Consider the following 14,477-nt stretch of genomic DNA (forward strand, 5'->3'; position numbering starts at 1 on the left):
AGCCAAAGGAACTTTACACTCTGGTGGTCAGAAACAGATATTGCTCAAGTTCTTGTACATTATCCTCAAATTCTGCTACTGTATCCAAGAGTCTAATCACAGAATTGTGGATCTGATGATTAAATCAGGAAATTCAAGCAGGATTTGCTCTGAAATTTAGGAGCAAGTGCTAGAAATCAGGAGTCTCCTGTATAATCCCTGGGTCTTGGCAGCACTATCAAGTTTATTTCTGGGAAACTTAAGTCTAAGTGTGGACTATTTTTTTTCTTGTACTCTTTGCTTTCTTTTTTCCATATTTCCCCCAAAATGAGCATGGTTGCCATTCAAATTTGCTATAGCTTTTGATATACTGAAGTGCTTGTGGCACCATCAGTACAATTTGGCCAATGTAGTGCAACATAAATAGTACAATAAGGTACAGTTATCAACCCACGATCATGAGTCAGGGTTCCCTCAATATCATGAGATTGACTTACACATATTTTAAAATAAATTCTAGGTTCTATTTGATTGCTTACCTGCCTTTGGATCTTGTTTTCAAGTTTTTTTCTCTGACCATGGAAGCCAGACATTTTCATTAAAAAAGCCAAAACAAAAAACTTTTAAGATGAGAGTCTCACAATCACTTTTCTCCAGGAGCTGCGGCTTCAAGAAAAACAATCACAAAACTTGCCATAAAATCATTAGAACTGGCAGACTTGAGTTACTCGCGTAAAACGGAATTTATTCACAAAGGGAGAAGCACTAAAATCACTGGAAATGTAAATCTTGTGTTACACCACAATGAGTATAGTGCAAGCTTTTCTACTCTATGCTCAATGAATAATCAACTTCAGAGTGCTAAGAGATTTTTTTTTAAAAAAAGTTCTTTATTGGGGGAAAAAAAAACCCTAGCTTGAAAAAAAGGCTACGAATGTCACTTTGGGAACAGTATAAGCTAAAGCAGAATAAAGCACTCATTCTGAATAAATTTATTTGGCACTGTGAGGCCACATCTGAAGTATTGCATCTAATTCTGGGCCCCCACTACAGAAAGGATGTGGGCGCACTGGAGAGGGTCCAGCAGAGGGCAACCAAAATGATTAGAGGGCTGGAGCACATGACCTATGAGGAGAGGCTGAGGGATTTGGGTTTATTTAGTTTGCAGAAGAGAAGAGTGAGGGGAGGATCTGATAGTACCCTTCAACTTCCTCAAGGGAGGTTCCAAAGAGGACGGTATAGCCCTTTGTTAGCAAAGCAGCCACCTTTTCTAATGGCTAGTGAGGTTTCCAGCTTCATTTCCTACTCCTCCCCACAACTTGTGTAGCGTGTCCAAGTCAACGGCCTTTATGATAGAAACCCATTGTTTCAGAAAGGGGAAGCCATTCAGCATTGATGGCTCTCACTGTTTACCCTTCTGAGGTGTCCCATATCCTAGCATGAGCACAGAACGTCTACAACAGCCTGAGCTTGTTGGGTTCAGATTGTTTTTCAATATCATTAAACATTAAAGTGAACATTAAAGTGAAGCTAATTGCACCATTATATTATGGTATCTAGCATAATGAGGTTTTGATCTCAGTTGAGAATTCTAGTTGTTCTACTGTAATACAAGCAATAAAACAAGAATGATTCTGACTTCTCCAAGGGCTCCAATACCTCCAGAAGGACAAACAGTGAGTTGGGATTTTAGAATCTCTGCTATGTCAGTTTCATCATCCGTACACAAGAAACTCCCCTTTCAGAAAGTTGGCTGCTCTGCATTAAGCAGTATAACTATAAACCAATCAATCAACATGAAACAAGCTTTTTGGACTGTTTTATTTCTAAGAAAAGAAATGACAAATTTTAACAAAAGTCTTATTTAAAATCCAAAGGAAGCTTAAAATCCTGAGTTTTTTATCAGACTATACTTACTGCCAGTTTAAAAGTGCAATTTATTTCTGTGGTGTAGCTGTGATATTTGTAGTCACAAGCATGTCATCCCTTGGAAATTTACAAGTAGTCATCCTAGTTTCCACTCTTAATTTAGAAAGGGAAGCATCTTGAATTTTAAAAAGTATTTCCAAACTATAGTGACCTCAGTACTCACCTGAGAAATTAGACAAATAAGCCTTTCACTAGAAATAATCCCAATGGTGAAAATGGAAGATAGCTAGTAATACAAATCATATTACTTGAAGAGCCTGTTATTTAGTATTTCTTCTTCTTGATTCTTTCACAAATAAAAATGAATAAAAATTGTTACCAATGTCCATCAAGAAAGCACCATAGCATATTAGCACAGAACTACAAATAAGTACACCACAGAAATAAGCTTCACCAAATTATTATATACTCTATCAGATACCATTACAAAGATTATAAAAACAAGACATCTCAAATTCTCCATTTTCCAAAAATCACAATAGTCTGATACATTTGCATTGTTGAGGCATAGTTTAATATTGCATAGTTCTACTCCGATGGTTTGCCATAGTTTGCATTGTTGCTGCAAAATGAAACTTGCATTGCTGCTGCAGTAAATCACTTAAAATATACATAGGTTTTGCATTAGTTGTGCTTAATTATTCTGAACTATCATTAAGTGTTTTACACAGAGTTTAACGCTCCTTGTGATAAGCATTTCATTCAGCTAGTACCAGATACAATAATGCACATTATGTGAAGGCACAGTAATGTCACCATCAACTCTAGAGATGGGCTGTGGCCATTAGCTGTATCATGTCCTGAAATGACTGGAACAAATTCTTACACAACATTTCTGCATCGGTCTCTGGGCATGATTTCCAGGCGGTGCAGGTCACAACAATTCTATCAGAATAAAGGTTAATGAGTTATTTTAGATCATGAACTATTTTTTTAAGCACATCCCCACAAAAACTAAAATTACTGGCTGAAATTTGAAACATGGATATCTAAAACTGGGCACCTAAATAACACTGCACTGGATTTCATAAAACCTAAGCATTCTGAGTTCCTGCTGACCTCAGTAGGACATGTATATGCTTAGCAATTCTGAAAATCAGGCTGCTGTAAATTTAGGTGCCTAGATGGATTTGGTACCACACTTTACTCATTTACTGGACAACACTTTCAAATGAATCTTTCTTTACTGCAATTAGCTGTAAGGTTCTGAATATTCTCTCTCCCCCTCTTATTAACTTTGAACTGCTTTTACTTTTGTAACACTGATATAATCGGTCAACATAAAAATTGGGAAGATGTTCAGCTTTACAGTCTTCTTCTGAGTAATGCCAAACCCAAGAAGGTCAATATAGAACCTTACCTGTCATCTCTGATTCTATAGAAAAAGCCATAGCCGTGATGTATCATGGGGACCATAGCTCCACTGACTTTAGTATAGCCAGTCAGGCTAGTTGAGAGCACAAAATTTCCACCTCCCCCGCTGTGAAGTAAAAAAAATAAAAGCAAATTGTTTGATTTTAATTAGTATTAAAAAGTGGAACTAAGAAATGCAAAATGATTTCACTGATTTCACAGATCAAGAGCTAGGCAAGCTGAAGGCCACTGTGATGAACCCATCAACTTTCAGGGGTTTGACTTGTGTATTTAACAAGACTAATGATTACCTTCTAGTGAATGCAGGGTCTGTAAAGAGTTCTGGCACAGGGAGTCCTTTCTCTTTTGCTATGAGCAGGAGACCTAGAAGATGACGGTCAAACCCTGTCAAACAAACAAGAAACTTCATCACTGAGAGAATGTGGGAATTGCAAAGGATGGACCCAAAACAGAACATAGGAGAGCCCTAAAAATAAAGAGAGATCCAGCCTGAAGCACCCAGAAGCCATGTCTTTAATGTGATGTCCAAAGAGGCCTTTGTATTCAATCTTCAATGGAGATAAAATACAAAGAGACTACCTCATTACTACCCCTTCCAGGTCCAGCGTGAAACATTTTCCCTTTCATAGCAGGATGCAATCAGAACCTTCCTAGAAAGAGACCAAATGATCAAGGGCACAAACAAGCTTTTCTTCACATGATCTGTTTTGACACTTCCCTCATCCATTTAGCAAGCAAGGTTTGAAGGTGACAACACTCCATTTGAATTCACCACAGGTACAGACTAGAAAGAAAAGACCAGCAAGGTCTCAAACTTGGGTACTGACAGGCTGTCTAGAAAGGAAGATATTTCAGACTAGGCAGAAACTACTGAGCTGCACTCCCCCTAGAAATCTGCTCTGGCCTCCTGCTACAAGATCAGAAGACTTTTCAGGCCTGATGCCTTCCTGAGGAAATGAAGTTATTGCTACTGAGCATGTAGCCACTTAAGATAGCTGATAGGAAATGCTGAGGAGAGGTGGTTCTGGCCAAGCCCTTTGTCTTAAAGTAAGTCAGGTGCCCAGAACCACCAGCTCTTTCTCTTCTAAATTTTGTAAAGGACTTAAGCTGATAGGCATGGTCTAAAGTGGCCTCTGAGCATGCCAACCAGATCAGGCCATCCAGGTGAGCTAGATTGGGGGCACAGCTAGTTTGAGGCTCCCAGTGGAAGTTAGGTACTAAGCAGTCTGATGGCATCAGGATTTAGGTAGCTGTGTGCATACCCAGCAGTGAATTTTTAGACACCCAAAGGAGTTTACCACAGAACTTAGGCACCTACAGGGATAGGCAGCAGCTGTGCTGGGTTTTGAGGATCTAAATCTTGGGAGTTATGCTTCTACATTACAGGTAGGTGCTAAAGTCCCTTTGTGACTCTAGCCCCAAAGGACTGGAGTTACTTAAACATCCATGGACAGAACCCTTGCTCCCACTCTCACCCCCTCTTGCACATCTCTCCCTGCAGGGAAGAAAGAAGCAACATATAAGCTAGAAGGGGTGGAAGAAGGAAAGGGCCCCCCAACAGAAATTCATAATATTTCTGTTCCCCTGCATGGTTCTGGATTTCTCAAACTGATCTACTAAGGAGCCAATGAAATCATATTAGCACAAAGTAAAATTCTTTTTTCAGGCACAGAGTAAATTAGTGGTTAGAAAGAAAATACCTTTTCCATTCTCGCACTCTTTCATCATCTTGTTGTGCTTTGCAAATGCCTTTAGCATCAGCTGCTGCCGTTTATGCAACTGTGTTAAATAAGAAGAACAAAACCAACCCAGTTGAATATTACACCAAGAGACGCCGATAAGCACGTTCCTTCCTCCACAAGCTTTAGAGCTTAAAAAGACAAAAATTTAGGAGCATGGAAAAGCTACGTTTGTGCCTTATATCTCTATTTTTTTCAAATTCCCTGTGATTTTTTTTCATGAATCCTACTTCTTGCATAATGAGCTCTTGATAGTTTGTTTCATAGGTTTTAGTCAGTCACCTCCTGTGCAAAACAAAGTTCTAAAACTTACAACTTTTCTCTTCTTTTGCCCTCCACTTACAACAAATTGAAGGAACGAAAAATGGTCACTTTAAAATAAAGAAGTTAAATACAATGTCTTTCCTACACTTGCACCTCCTTAGAAATACATCAGGCAGTAGTACCACACACAATTGCATTTCCATAGGCATGGAAGTTGCAAAAGTGAAAAGAGAAAGCCATACAGAAATAGTGAAGAGTCTCACTTCATTGCTCTTAAACACGCATAGTAGCTAGATGCACAAGGAGGGGTTAGGCACCAAAAGCATAAGTTAGGCAGCTAAGTCTGATATATGGACACCACTGACATTCACAAAACCATTGCTCAGTTGCGTCCTAATTCTGTAAGTGCCTAAGTTTCCATCAGTAAAGTCCTTACAATAGCAGCCTTCCAAATTTGAGTGGTGCTGTGACCCCATGTGCCAGGTTGTAATGCCCATAGATGGGAACCTGTCAAGCTAGTGGGACAGGAGCCAAGTTGTCACTGTGGGGTGACTGTTTGGTCTCCACACCCTATACAACCACCACTCATAGTGGTTATTTATTTTGAAAGGGTGGGAAGGTCTTAGTTTCAGATTTTGCCTCAGGCCCCCAAAGGCTCTGTATGGCCCTGACAATGCATCCTGTTGCTTATCTCAGCTGAGGGTCCAATCCCATAGGCATGCTCAGAGACCATCATATAGCGTGCCTACTCTAACCGAACCTGTGCAAAGTGACAATGAGGGTGCCCATCTCCCTGAACACCCCATAGTTAAGAGCACTCATTCAGCACATGGCAAACCTGGATTCAAATCCTGACTCTGTCTGATTCACAATGAAAACCTGAACTCATTTCTCCCATTCGAGTGCCCTAACCACTGGGTAATGGGATAGTCTGGGGTGAGCTTTTATAATTTCTGCTGTTGAAACTGTGGTACTGTCATTGGACCAGAGTCACAGAATGATTCTACAGCCTAGTAATCCCACATTTCAGTCTCTGCTCCACTTAATATTTAAGTCTTTCCTACGAAGTGGAATAGCTTCAGCAACAGACACGGAGACAGCCATAGGCCAGTGCTAGGGACATTTACCTAAGTGGTGGGAAAACTGGGTTCAAGTCAAACAGATCAGGAATCCAAGTCACATTGTGGTGACTACTTTAATCTTCTTCTGAATGCCGTGTTCAATGCTATATTTCTTCGTTGGATGTCCAAGCTCTCCAGCCAGCAAAGAGCGTCGTCGCTGGTTAGATTGTGGATATCCTCCAATGAGCCAGTTAATTTTCATGTTGGGCATTTGCAACAATGTGATGCAGAGTTTGCGGACTGCCACAATTACAAAGTGGAGATGGCAACAAATTCCACTTAGGCAGTAGATAACCGCACCTGCCCTGACCAGTCCTAAGCTGGTTTAGGACACTCCACAGTCTCTGGGGAAGATCAAAGCCTTTCTGCTCAGTGGTGAGATCCAACACCAGATGTTTGTTTGGGGCCTCCACTTGCTGCCATTCAGCTTGCCATAGTTCCTTGACATTGGCTGTGACTTTCTTCGCTTGCTGCCAGGGAGGCTTACGGGATTTTAGATGCGATGGTGGTGGCTGATCAAAGTATTTCTGGATGGGAAGAGGTTAGCTGCGACAGTTGATACGTTGGTATAGTCTGTATTCCTGCTCCAGTCAACGAATGCTTGGTGGAGCGATGTTTGCCAGCAGCAGTAACCATTCTATGGCAGTGGGCTTTATCACTCACATGGTGCTATTCACCTGAGTGTCAACTAGCTTTGTGTGGGCTAATCATTGGACTTGACAGAAGAGGGGCATCATCTTTGTTCTTCAGAAGGGCTCACCTAGCCTAGGTATCTTACTCCAGGAGAGGGTTCATGGCTGTGAATCCCAAACAAAGACCTAACTCCCTTTGATGAGCAATTTATAGGCCACACACACCCTTCTCTTCAACATTTCCTACTGGGTAGCTTAGGCAGTTCTCCTTTCATCATGCTAGCTTCTGTGAATCCCTTTTTAGGTGCTTAGCTCTCCGCACACACTGTAGAGGGAGCCTGAGCACCTAAATTGGAGAGTTTTGAGTTTTCAGTCTCCCTTAAGAATCTATCCAGAGGTGCCTCTATCCAGGTTAGTGAGACACTGAAAAGAGCTACCATGAAGCTGAGATAGACTGGCTCACTGCTAGATCCCAACTCAATCTCCCTAGGCAAAGCTTTGTGAACTTCAGTGGAAGATTAGCCTGCAGGATCCAGATCTAAGCTGCTGTAGTTAATAATTAAGGCTGTGAGTTTGTCATGGATAGTCATAGATTCCGTGGCCTTCTGCAGTGGCCAGTGCAACTGCCCCAGGGGCTGCCTGAGCAGTTCAGGCAGCCCTATGGCCAGCCACATTGGCTGCTACTGAGGTAATCTCAGGCTGCTATCCTCCCCACTCCCAGCAGCAGCAGAAATTTGAGTATGGGAGGGAGCTCAGGGTGTGGGAGGGTGTGAGGGTTCTGGACAGTGCTTATTTCAGGGGGCTCCACTGAATCAGCAACATCCCTTTACCTCAGCTCCTAGGCAAAGGCATGGCCAGGAAGCTTTGCACACTGCCTCCAAATGACAGCAACACCCTACAGCTCCCACATATAAATCATGGATAGGTCACAGATTGTGAATTTTTGTTTACTGCCTATGACTTTTGCTAAAAGTACCCTCAACTAAAATGTAGCCTTATTAGTAACAAGTAAATCTAGAACTATAATAAAAAACAGGAGGCAAAAGACAACAGCATTAGTAGAATGAATGTACTGAAAGAAGAGAAAGCAGTAAGAAGAAATAGCTAGAGATTTTAAAAAGTGTTTTAAGAAAGAATACTATCAAATTACAACAGAGCATAGAAAAGTAAGAGAATCGATGGGCCCATTAACATGATAGCAAAGCAAGGATAACTTGGTTATTGAAAAATAATGATTTCTTTGGATCACCAAAACACTGGCAATGTATCCATAACAATGGTCATACTGGGTCAGAGCAATGGTCCATCTAGCCCTTTATCTTCTGAGTGGCCAATGCCAGGTCCTTCGGAGGGAATGAAAAGAACATGCAATCATCAAGTGATTCGTCCCCATCATCCACTCCCAGCTTGTTGCAGACAAAGGCTACAAACATTCAGAGCATGGCACTGCATCTCTGATCAATAGCTATAGGTGGACCTCTCCCCTAGGAACTTATCTACATCCATAGGTTGACTGTATGTTGGGTAATGAACTACTTTTTTGATTTAAAACCACTGACTGATGTATATGTTGCCTACTAATGAGAAAAACTGGAAAAACTAAGGTTCATTTAAGCAATGGAAACAGCTATTAATTGTCATGTAAAATGAACGATTACTTTTATGGATTATATGAAATTACGGGTAAATCAAGGAGCTAGAAATATTCAATTATTTTAAAATAACTGCTTCTTCCTCTACCAAGCTATATTTTTGCTTGCCAAGAAGTGTTACCCATTACACGGTTTTAAAAGTGTAAGGCTGTGGCTACATTGGCATGATCTTGCGCAAATACTCTTTAACGCAAGAGTTCTTGCGTTAAAGTATTTGCGCAAGAGAGCATCTACACTGGCACGTACCTTTGCGCAAGAAATGTGCTTTTGTGCAAGAGCATCTGTGCCAGTGTTGACGCTCTCTTGCGCAAGAAAGCTTCGATGGCCATTTTAGCCATAGGGCTTTCTTGCGCAAGAAATTCATGTTGCCTGTCTACACTGGCCTCTTGCGTAATAACAGTTGCGCAAGAGGGCTTATTCCTGAGCGGGAGCATCATAGTTCTTGCGCAAGAAGCACTGATTTCACACATTAGAACGTCAGTGTTCTTGCACAAGAACTCCCCGCCAGCGTAGACAGGCAGTATGCTTTTGCGCAAAAGTGGCCGCTTTGGCGCAAGATCATGCCAATGTAGACACAGCCTAAGAGTTTTGTGATCATATTTAACCTTAGATTTGATAGCGAGGTAAGTCCTAATAGTTGATGTATTTTCCTGGTAATGTATAAATCAGCAAATTGCTCCAAACACTAAAATACAAGCTTCTGCGTTGATACTATATTCTATTTATTTATTTATGGACCACATATAAAAAAAAGACAAGCAAATAATTTTTTTCTGTTGTTAGAAAGGAAATGGGAGGGGGAGGTATATGTGTGGGGAGAGTACAACATCAAGCAGAAAGAGTAGGGTCGTATACGGCAGTTCACCTAAGAGAGAAAATGTTGACAGCCAGGCTTTAGGTGACACTCCCCCTTTAATTACACCAGAGGAAGACGACTTCTCTAGTTACTGACCCAAATAATGGCATATTCTCTTATCCAAAGTAGATCAAATGGCAGGACTTTTAAAAATGTTACAGCAGAAAAGGATTTTCAATACATACACTGCAAGATGGATCCAGCATAGATCTGCACCACTCCACTGCTTCCATTGTACATGGTCTCATAGTCTCTGTGCGTCCATGGAAGAAACGTCTGGTCGAGGCAGTTTCATAACAGCAGCCTGGGCTTAATAGCAAAATTAGGACAGAATGTTTCACTACAATAATAAATCTTTTCTTCTTTCTAAAGGAAAAATGTAATATAACATTTATTCTATCCTTTACACCCAGTTACAAGTAAGAATAAGCCACTCATTTTCTTTTAAACATCTGAAATGTAATACAACCATAAGAAAGTTTTCAAGAGGTGAGTTATGGCTAAGAAAATACAGGTGCCATTATAAAATCATAAAAAATCTGAACTGTTTCAAGAGCTGCTGTTTGCAATTTCTAAGGCTTCCATTTTCCCCTACATAGACGAGTTAAAAATAAGCAAGCTTTAATTTCCTATATATTCTTCCATCAAGGTTAAGACATGTGTCCCACGCAAAACCCACATATTGGGGGATCCACTAGTAACAAGGGGCATCTACGAACAAGTTTAAGAAGAGTTCTTACCCAGATTGTTTTTGTTCAGCAATTAATATAACCCAGTGTTCAATGGCCTTTCTCCAGATGACAGAGTCAGGCAACCATCTGCCAGCTTGGTGATGACTCACATTTAAGCTATTTTAATTGCTAGCGGATGGCGGTAAAGGCACCGGTAGGAGAGGAACATAACCACAAACAAAGAGAGTCTCTCCAGTAACTTTTGGCTGGGATAACAAAATAAAACTTTCCTTAGCCACTTGCTTCGGGTGTAAGAACAGGTAGTACACTATTTTTTCATTATGTTGTTATATCTTTGACAGATGGCATTTGTTGGTGATAGGGACTGGATGATAATAGTGAGTTTGCTAAGTCTTCTACAGGGTAGGGATTTTGGAAGAGAGATTTATTATCAAAGAATAATGTTTAACTATAAGCTTTTCTTCGCACTTGGGCCAAAAGAATGGGAATAAGCAACTAGTGAAGCATGCCGGGTTGACCCCAGGATATTAGAGACACACAGAGAGTGAGGTAATATCTTCTACTAGATTAATTTCTGTTTGTTCACTAAAAGATCTTAGTTCACCTACTTTATCCCTCCTCTAGTGAGATAATAAATACAGATCTTTGTGGGCCAACTCCTAGCCTTACTGTTTATCTAGTACTGCTCATGTGTATGTTTTATGGAATGCTAATAAAGCTCTGACTGGCTACTATCCATTAGAGCTGTTAGATAGCGGTTACTCGCCTATTCTATAGTCCCCGGGGGCAGAGCTGACAGCCAGTGCACTCTGGCCCCACTCCTGGGGGGCTCCCTGCCACCTTGTGCTGCTTCCTCTGTATCAGGGGGTGCTAGGCAGGAGCCAGTCCGCGAGGGAAGCCAGTTTAAAAACCAGCTCCCTTTGCGGACCGGCTGCCTACCACCCCATGCTGCTGCCTCTGATCCAGAGGCTGTCGCACGGGGTGACAGCAGGGTCTGAGCTCCCCATGGACACAAGCTTCTGGGGGAGTGAGCAAAGGCTGCTGCTGAGAAGCAGCCTCCCCTGGCCCCCACACTGCCTCTGATAGAGGCTGCGGCAGGCAGGGGATGAGGGCAGATGCACCGCAGAGTAGGTGCTGGGGGGAACTGGCTTTTAAGCCAGCTTCCCCTAGCACCAGCTCCTGCTCCCCACTCCGCTGCTTCTGATACAGAGGCAGTGGGGGGAATGCAAATAGTCGAGAAGATTACCGATAAGCCAATCGTATACTTGACTATTCATTTACTCCCTACCCTCCATCTCAGTACATAGTAGTATAGCATCTATCACACTGTGACATAAAGGACTTTGTCCTGCACCTTTTGAAGTCAGTGGCAGAAGTCCCACTGTTTTCAATGGGAGAGGATCAGGTCCTGTACAACTATATAAAACATTATGACTTATTTCTTCATTCTTCTATGAATGCAGCACAACACAGTGGAATGCAAAGCCCTTTGAATTTGCCCAGATTTATCAGTTTGTTCCACGATCCATTTAATTGCTAGCCTGGGTAATAAACTTTTCTTACTGTCCATGAAGTTTATAATAGGCCAGCTGGACAGCAAGCTGAACAAATGTATCAGGATGAAGCCGGTTCTTCTTGGTCAGTGCTTTGCCAAAGGCTGTAAAGGCATAATTCACGAGCTGCAAGTCAGATACCTAACAAATAAAGAATTTAGGTTACCACAGGAGAATTCAACAAGTGTTCCAATCACAGCCTGCTTCAATTCAAATATAATGAACTGCGCATTCACCTCACAAAACAATGGAACAGGTTTATCTCTGAAAACTCCACTGAAGCCACAGGAGTTAACCACAGGATTGAATATGGACCAGTTGTCTTTGTTCTCTGGCCTGAGGCAAGGCCATTACAAATGTTTAGAAAAAAAAGAAAGCCTCAGTGATCCCTAAGAAACAGATAGAGAAACCTCACCTGCTGAGCATACAGTTCTTTAGCTCGTCCAATGTCATTTAGCACTTTCTGGTTCAATGTGAAAACAAGTTCTTCTGGCCATGGAATGTCCCGCACTTTATCTGATCCCTGTTTTGATTTTTAAATAAAAAAAGAATCAATATCCATAAGAGTGAAAATGTTAATTAATCAGAATGGGAACTTAATGGATCCATACCTTCCACCTTCCCTCACTTTCAATAATCTTCTGATCAAGAGAAGAGCACATGACTACCAAAGCCATGGCATCAAAAGGAGAATGCTAAAACACACAAAACAATATACCATAATGCTTACATAGTTAGAAGTTGATCGAACCTCCTAATTTCCACCCCCATTCCTTCTTAGTTATGCTGAAGATTTTCCTGTTCTGTGTAGAATTCATTTTGGCTGTGTCCAGACTCCATGCCTCCGTCGACGGAGGCATGTAGATTAGCCAGATCGGAAGAGGGAAATGAAGCCGCGATTAAAATAATCGCGGCTTCATTTAAATTTAAATGGCTGCCCCGATCTGCCGATCAGCTGTTTGTCGGCAGATCGGGAGAGTCTGGACGCGATGCCCCGACAAAGAAGCCTTTCTTCATCGACACAGGTAAGCCTCGTGAAACCAGGTTTACCTGTGTCGATGAAGAAAGGCTTCTTTGTCGGGGCATCGCGTCCAGACTCTCCCGATCTGCCGACAAACAGCTGATCGGCAGATCGGGGCAGCCATTTAAATTTAAATGAAGCCGCGATTATTTTAATCGCGGCTTCATTTCCCTCTTCCGATCTGGCTAATCTACATGCCTCCGTCGACGGAGGCATGGAGTCTGGACACAGCCTAAGAGATTACATGTCTAGCCCTTCTTCCTGTACAGATATAGCCACATACAGTATCCATCTATTCTCTTAACAGCACTGCAGCCAAGAAGACTAGCACAATATGGCACCAGGGTGATGAACAAACCTGGCAGAAACAATGTGTAAGAGCAGTACTTAGCATGTTTTGAGAACTAATGTCATACAAGAAAATAATACTACTATTAACTTGCAATTTTTTTTTTTTACATAATATTCCCCTTCTCTTAACTAGTCATCAAATTCAAGAAACTCCCTCCTCAAAACATTCTTAAAAGTAAGATTTAGACTTTCAAAATCTTGTATTCAGTCAAAACTGCACTGCATAATCTCTTCTTCAGATGTATATACCACCTGCCCTTGGATGTTTGCAAGATAAGGTGTCCTATACATGAAACTGCACTAAAAGACCGACAAATTTAAAACCTATAAAAATATTCAGTTTCAGAAGGGGAAAAACTGATACAAGAGCCTGCTGTAAATCTGCTAGGAAAAAGGGAATGGTATTTTTTACTTACATCACAGTTTGACGCAAATGTCCCATTGGAAAATATTATGCAGTTGTAGGATTTGTCTCCCCAGCATACAGTTGGATCTCCTGTTATAGCCAACTTGGTGATCTAAATCAAAAATTAATATAATGGGATTTAGAAATACTGAATGTGCACCAGAATCTTGTCTCATTAATTACACTGGACGTATGTAGATCCTTTTTTAATGAGTAACCAACTCCACACTTGAAAGCAGCTATTATTTACTGCACTGTACTGCCCTAAGGAGATTTTAGATGAACTATGACTAAGGTGGCTCTCTTCATGACAGTAGACATGTCAAAAATGGAACAAATATATCCATCTGAAGAAAAATCATCTGTACAAGCCTGGTATTTGTAGTTTAAAAATAAAAGGCTAGATTATGGTGATCAGGGCTTCTGTGGCTTACAGAATTCAGCAAGACACAGAGGGTAAATTTACACCACATTTACACCTCCAAGATGGAAGATCTATCAGATATTGGTCCAGTCCTGGCCATCAAGAAGAGGCAATGAATCCTGGCCATGTCAATTTTCCTATGCTATAGAGGCAAGGACACAATGGAGCTGTTAGACTGTAAATCTTCAGGTAGATGGTTAAAATGGCTTTCCACAATATTTTATACAAACAAATCATATGCACAGTCACAGATGCACAAACAAAAGCTGCTTAAAGAAAGAAGTAAAATTATTCTGAAATCTGGAACTACCGGAGTATAATCCTCAGGGGTTCCATCAGGACTGGAATCATCAAGGGAGATCACAAACAAGCTGCTCTGAATTTTTTCCAGTAGATGTAAATTCTTTGGATTGAGATTAATTAAATATTCACGTGTCTATAAGACAATTAAAAATAGTTAAACCATTGAAATATTGCAAATCCA

The 14,477-nt window shown here is 41.1% G+C and overlaps 1 protein-coding gene across 2 annotated transcripts in view; it reads right to left on the bottom strand.

Moving 5' to 3' along the window:
• Positions 1-2,083: 2,083 nt before the first annotated feature.
• Positions 2,084-14,477, bottom strand: part of CROT (carnitine O-octanoyltransferase) — a 29,879-nt gene continuing 17,485 nt past the window's right edge. For both annotated transcript variants that reach the window (XM_075922435.1, XM_006119480.3), the window contains 10 exons: positions 14,304-14,429; positions 13,580-13,681; positions 12,403-12,486; positions 12,207-12,314; positions 11,802-11,932; positions 9,732-9,855; positions 4,983-5,061; positions 3,573-3,666; positions 3,269-3,388; positions 2,084-2,793 (listed from right to left, as the gene is read on the bottom strand). In XM_075922435.1, the coding sequence (XP_075778550.1) occupies positions 2,673-2,793; positions 3,269-3,388; positions 3,573-3,666; positions 4,983-5,061; positions 9,732-9,855; positions 11,802-11,932; positions 12,207-12,314; positions 12,403-12,486; positions 13,580-13,681; positions 14,304-14,429 (1,089 nt within the window). In that variant the 3' untranslated portion in view covers positions 2,084-2,672. The remainder of the gene's footprint in view (positions 2,794-3,268; positions 3,389-3,572; positions 3,667-4,982; positions 5,062-9,731; positions 9,856-11,801; positions 11,933-12,206; positions 12,315-12,402; positions 12,487-13,579; positions 13,682-14,303; positions 14,430-14,477) is intronic.

This window comes from Pelodiscus sinensis, chromosome 2 (genome assembly GCF_049634645.1).
Source record: "Pelodiscus sinensis isolate JC-2024 chromosome 2, ASM4963464v1, whole genome shotgun sequence".
Taxonomy (NCBI): Eukaryota; Metazoa; Chordata; order Testudines; family Trionychidae; genus Pelodiscus; species Pelodiscus sinensis.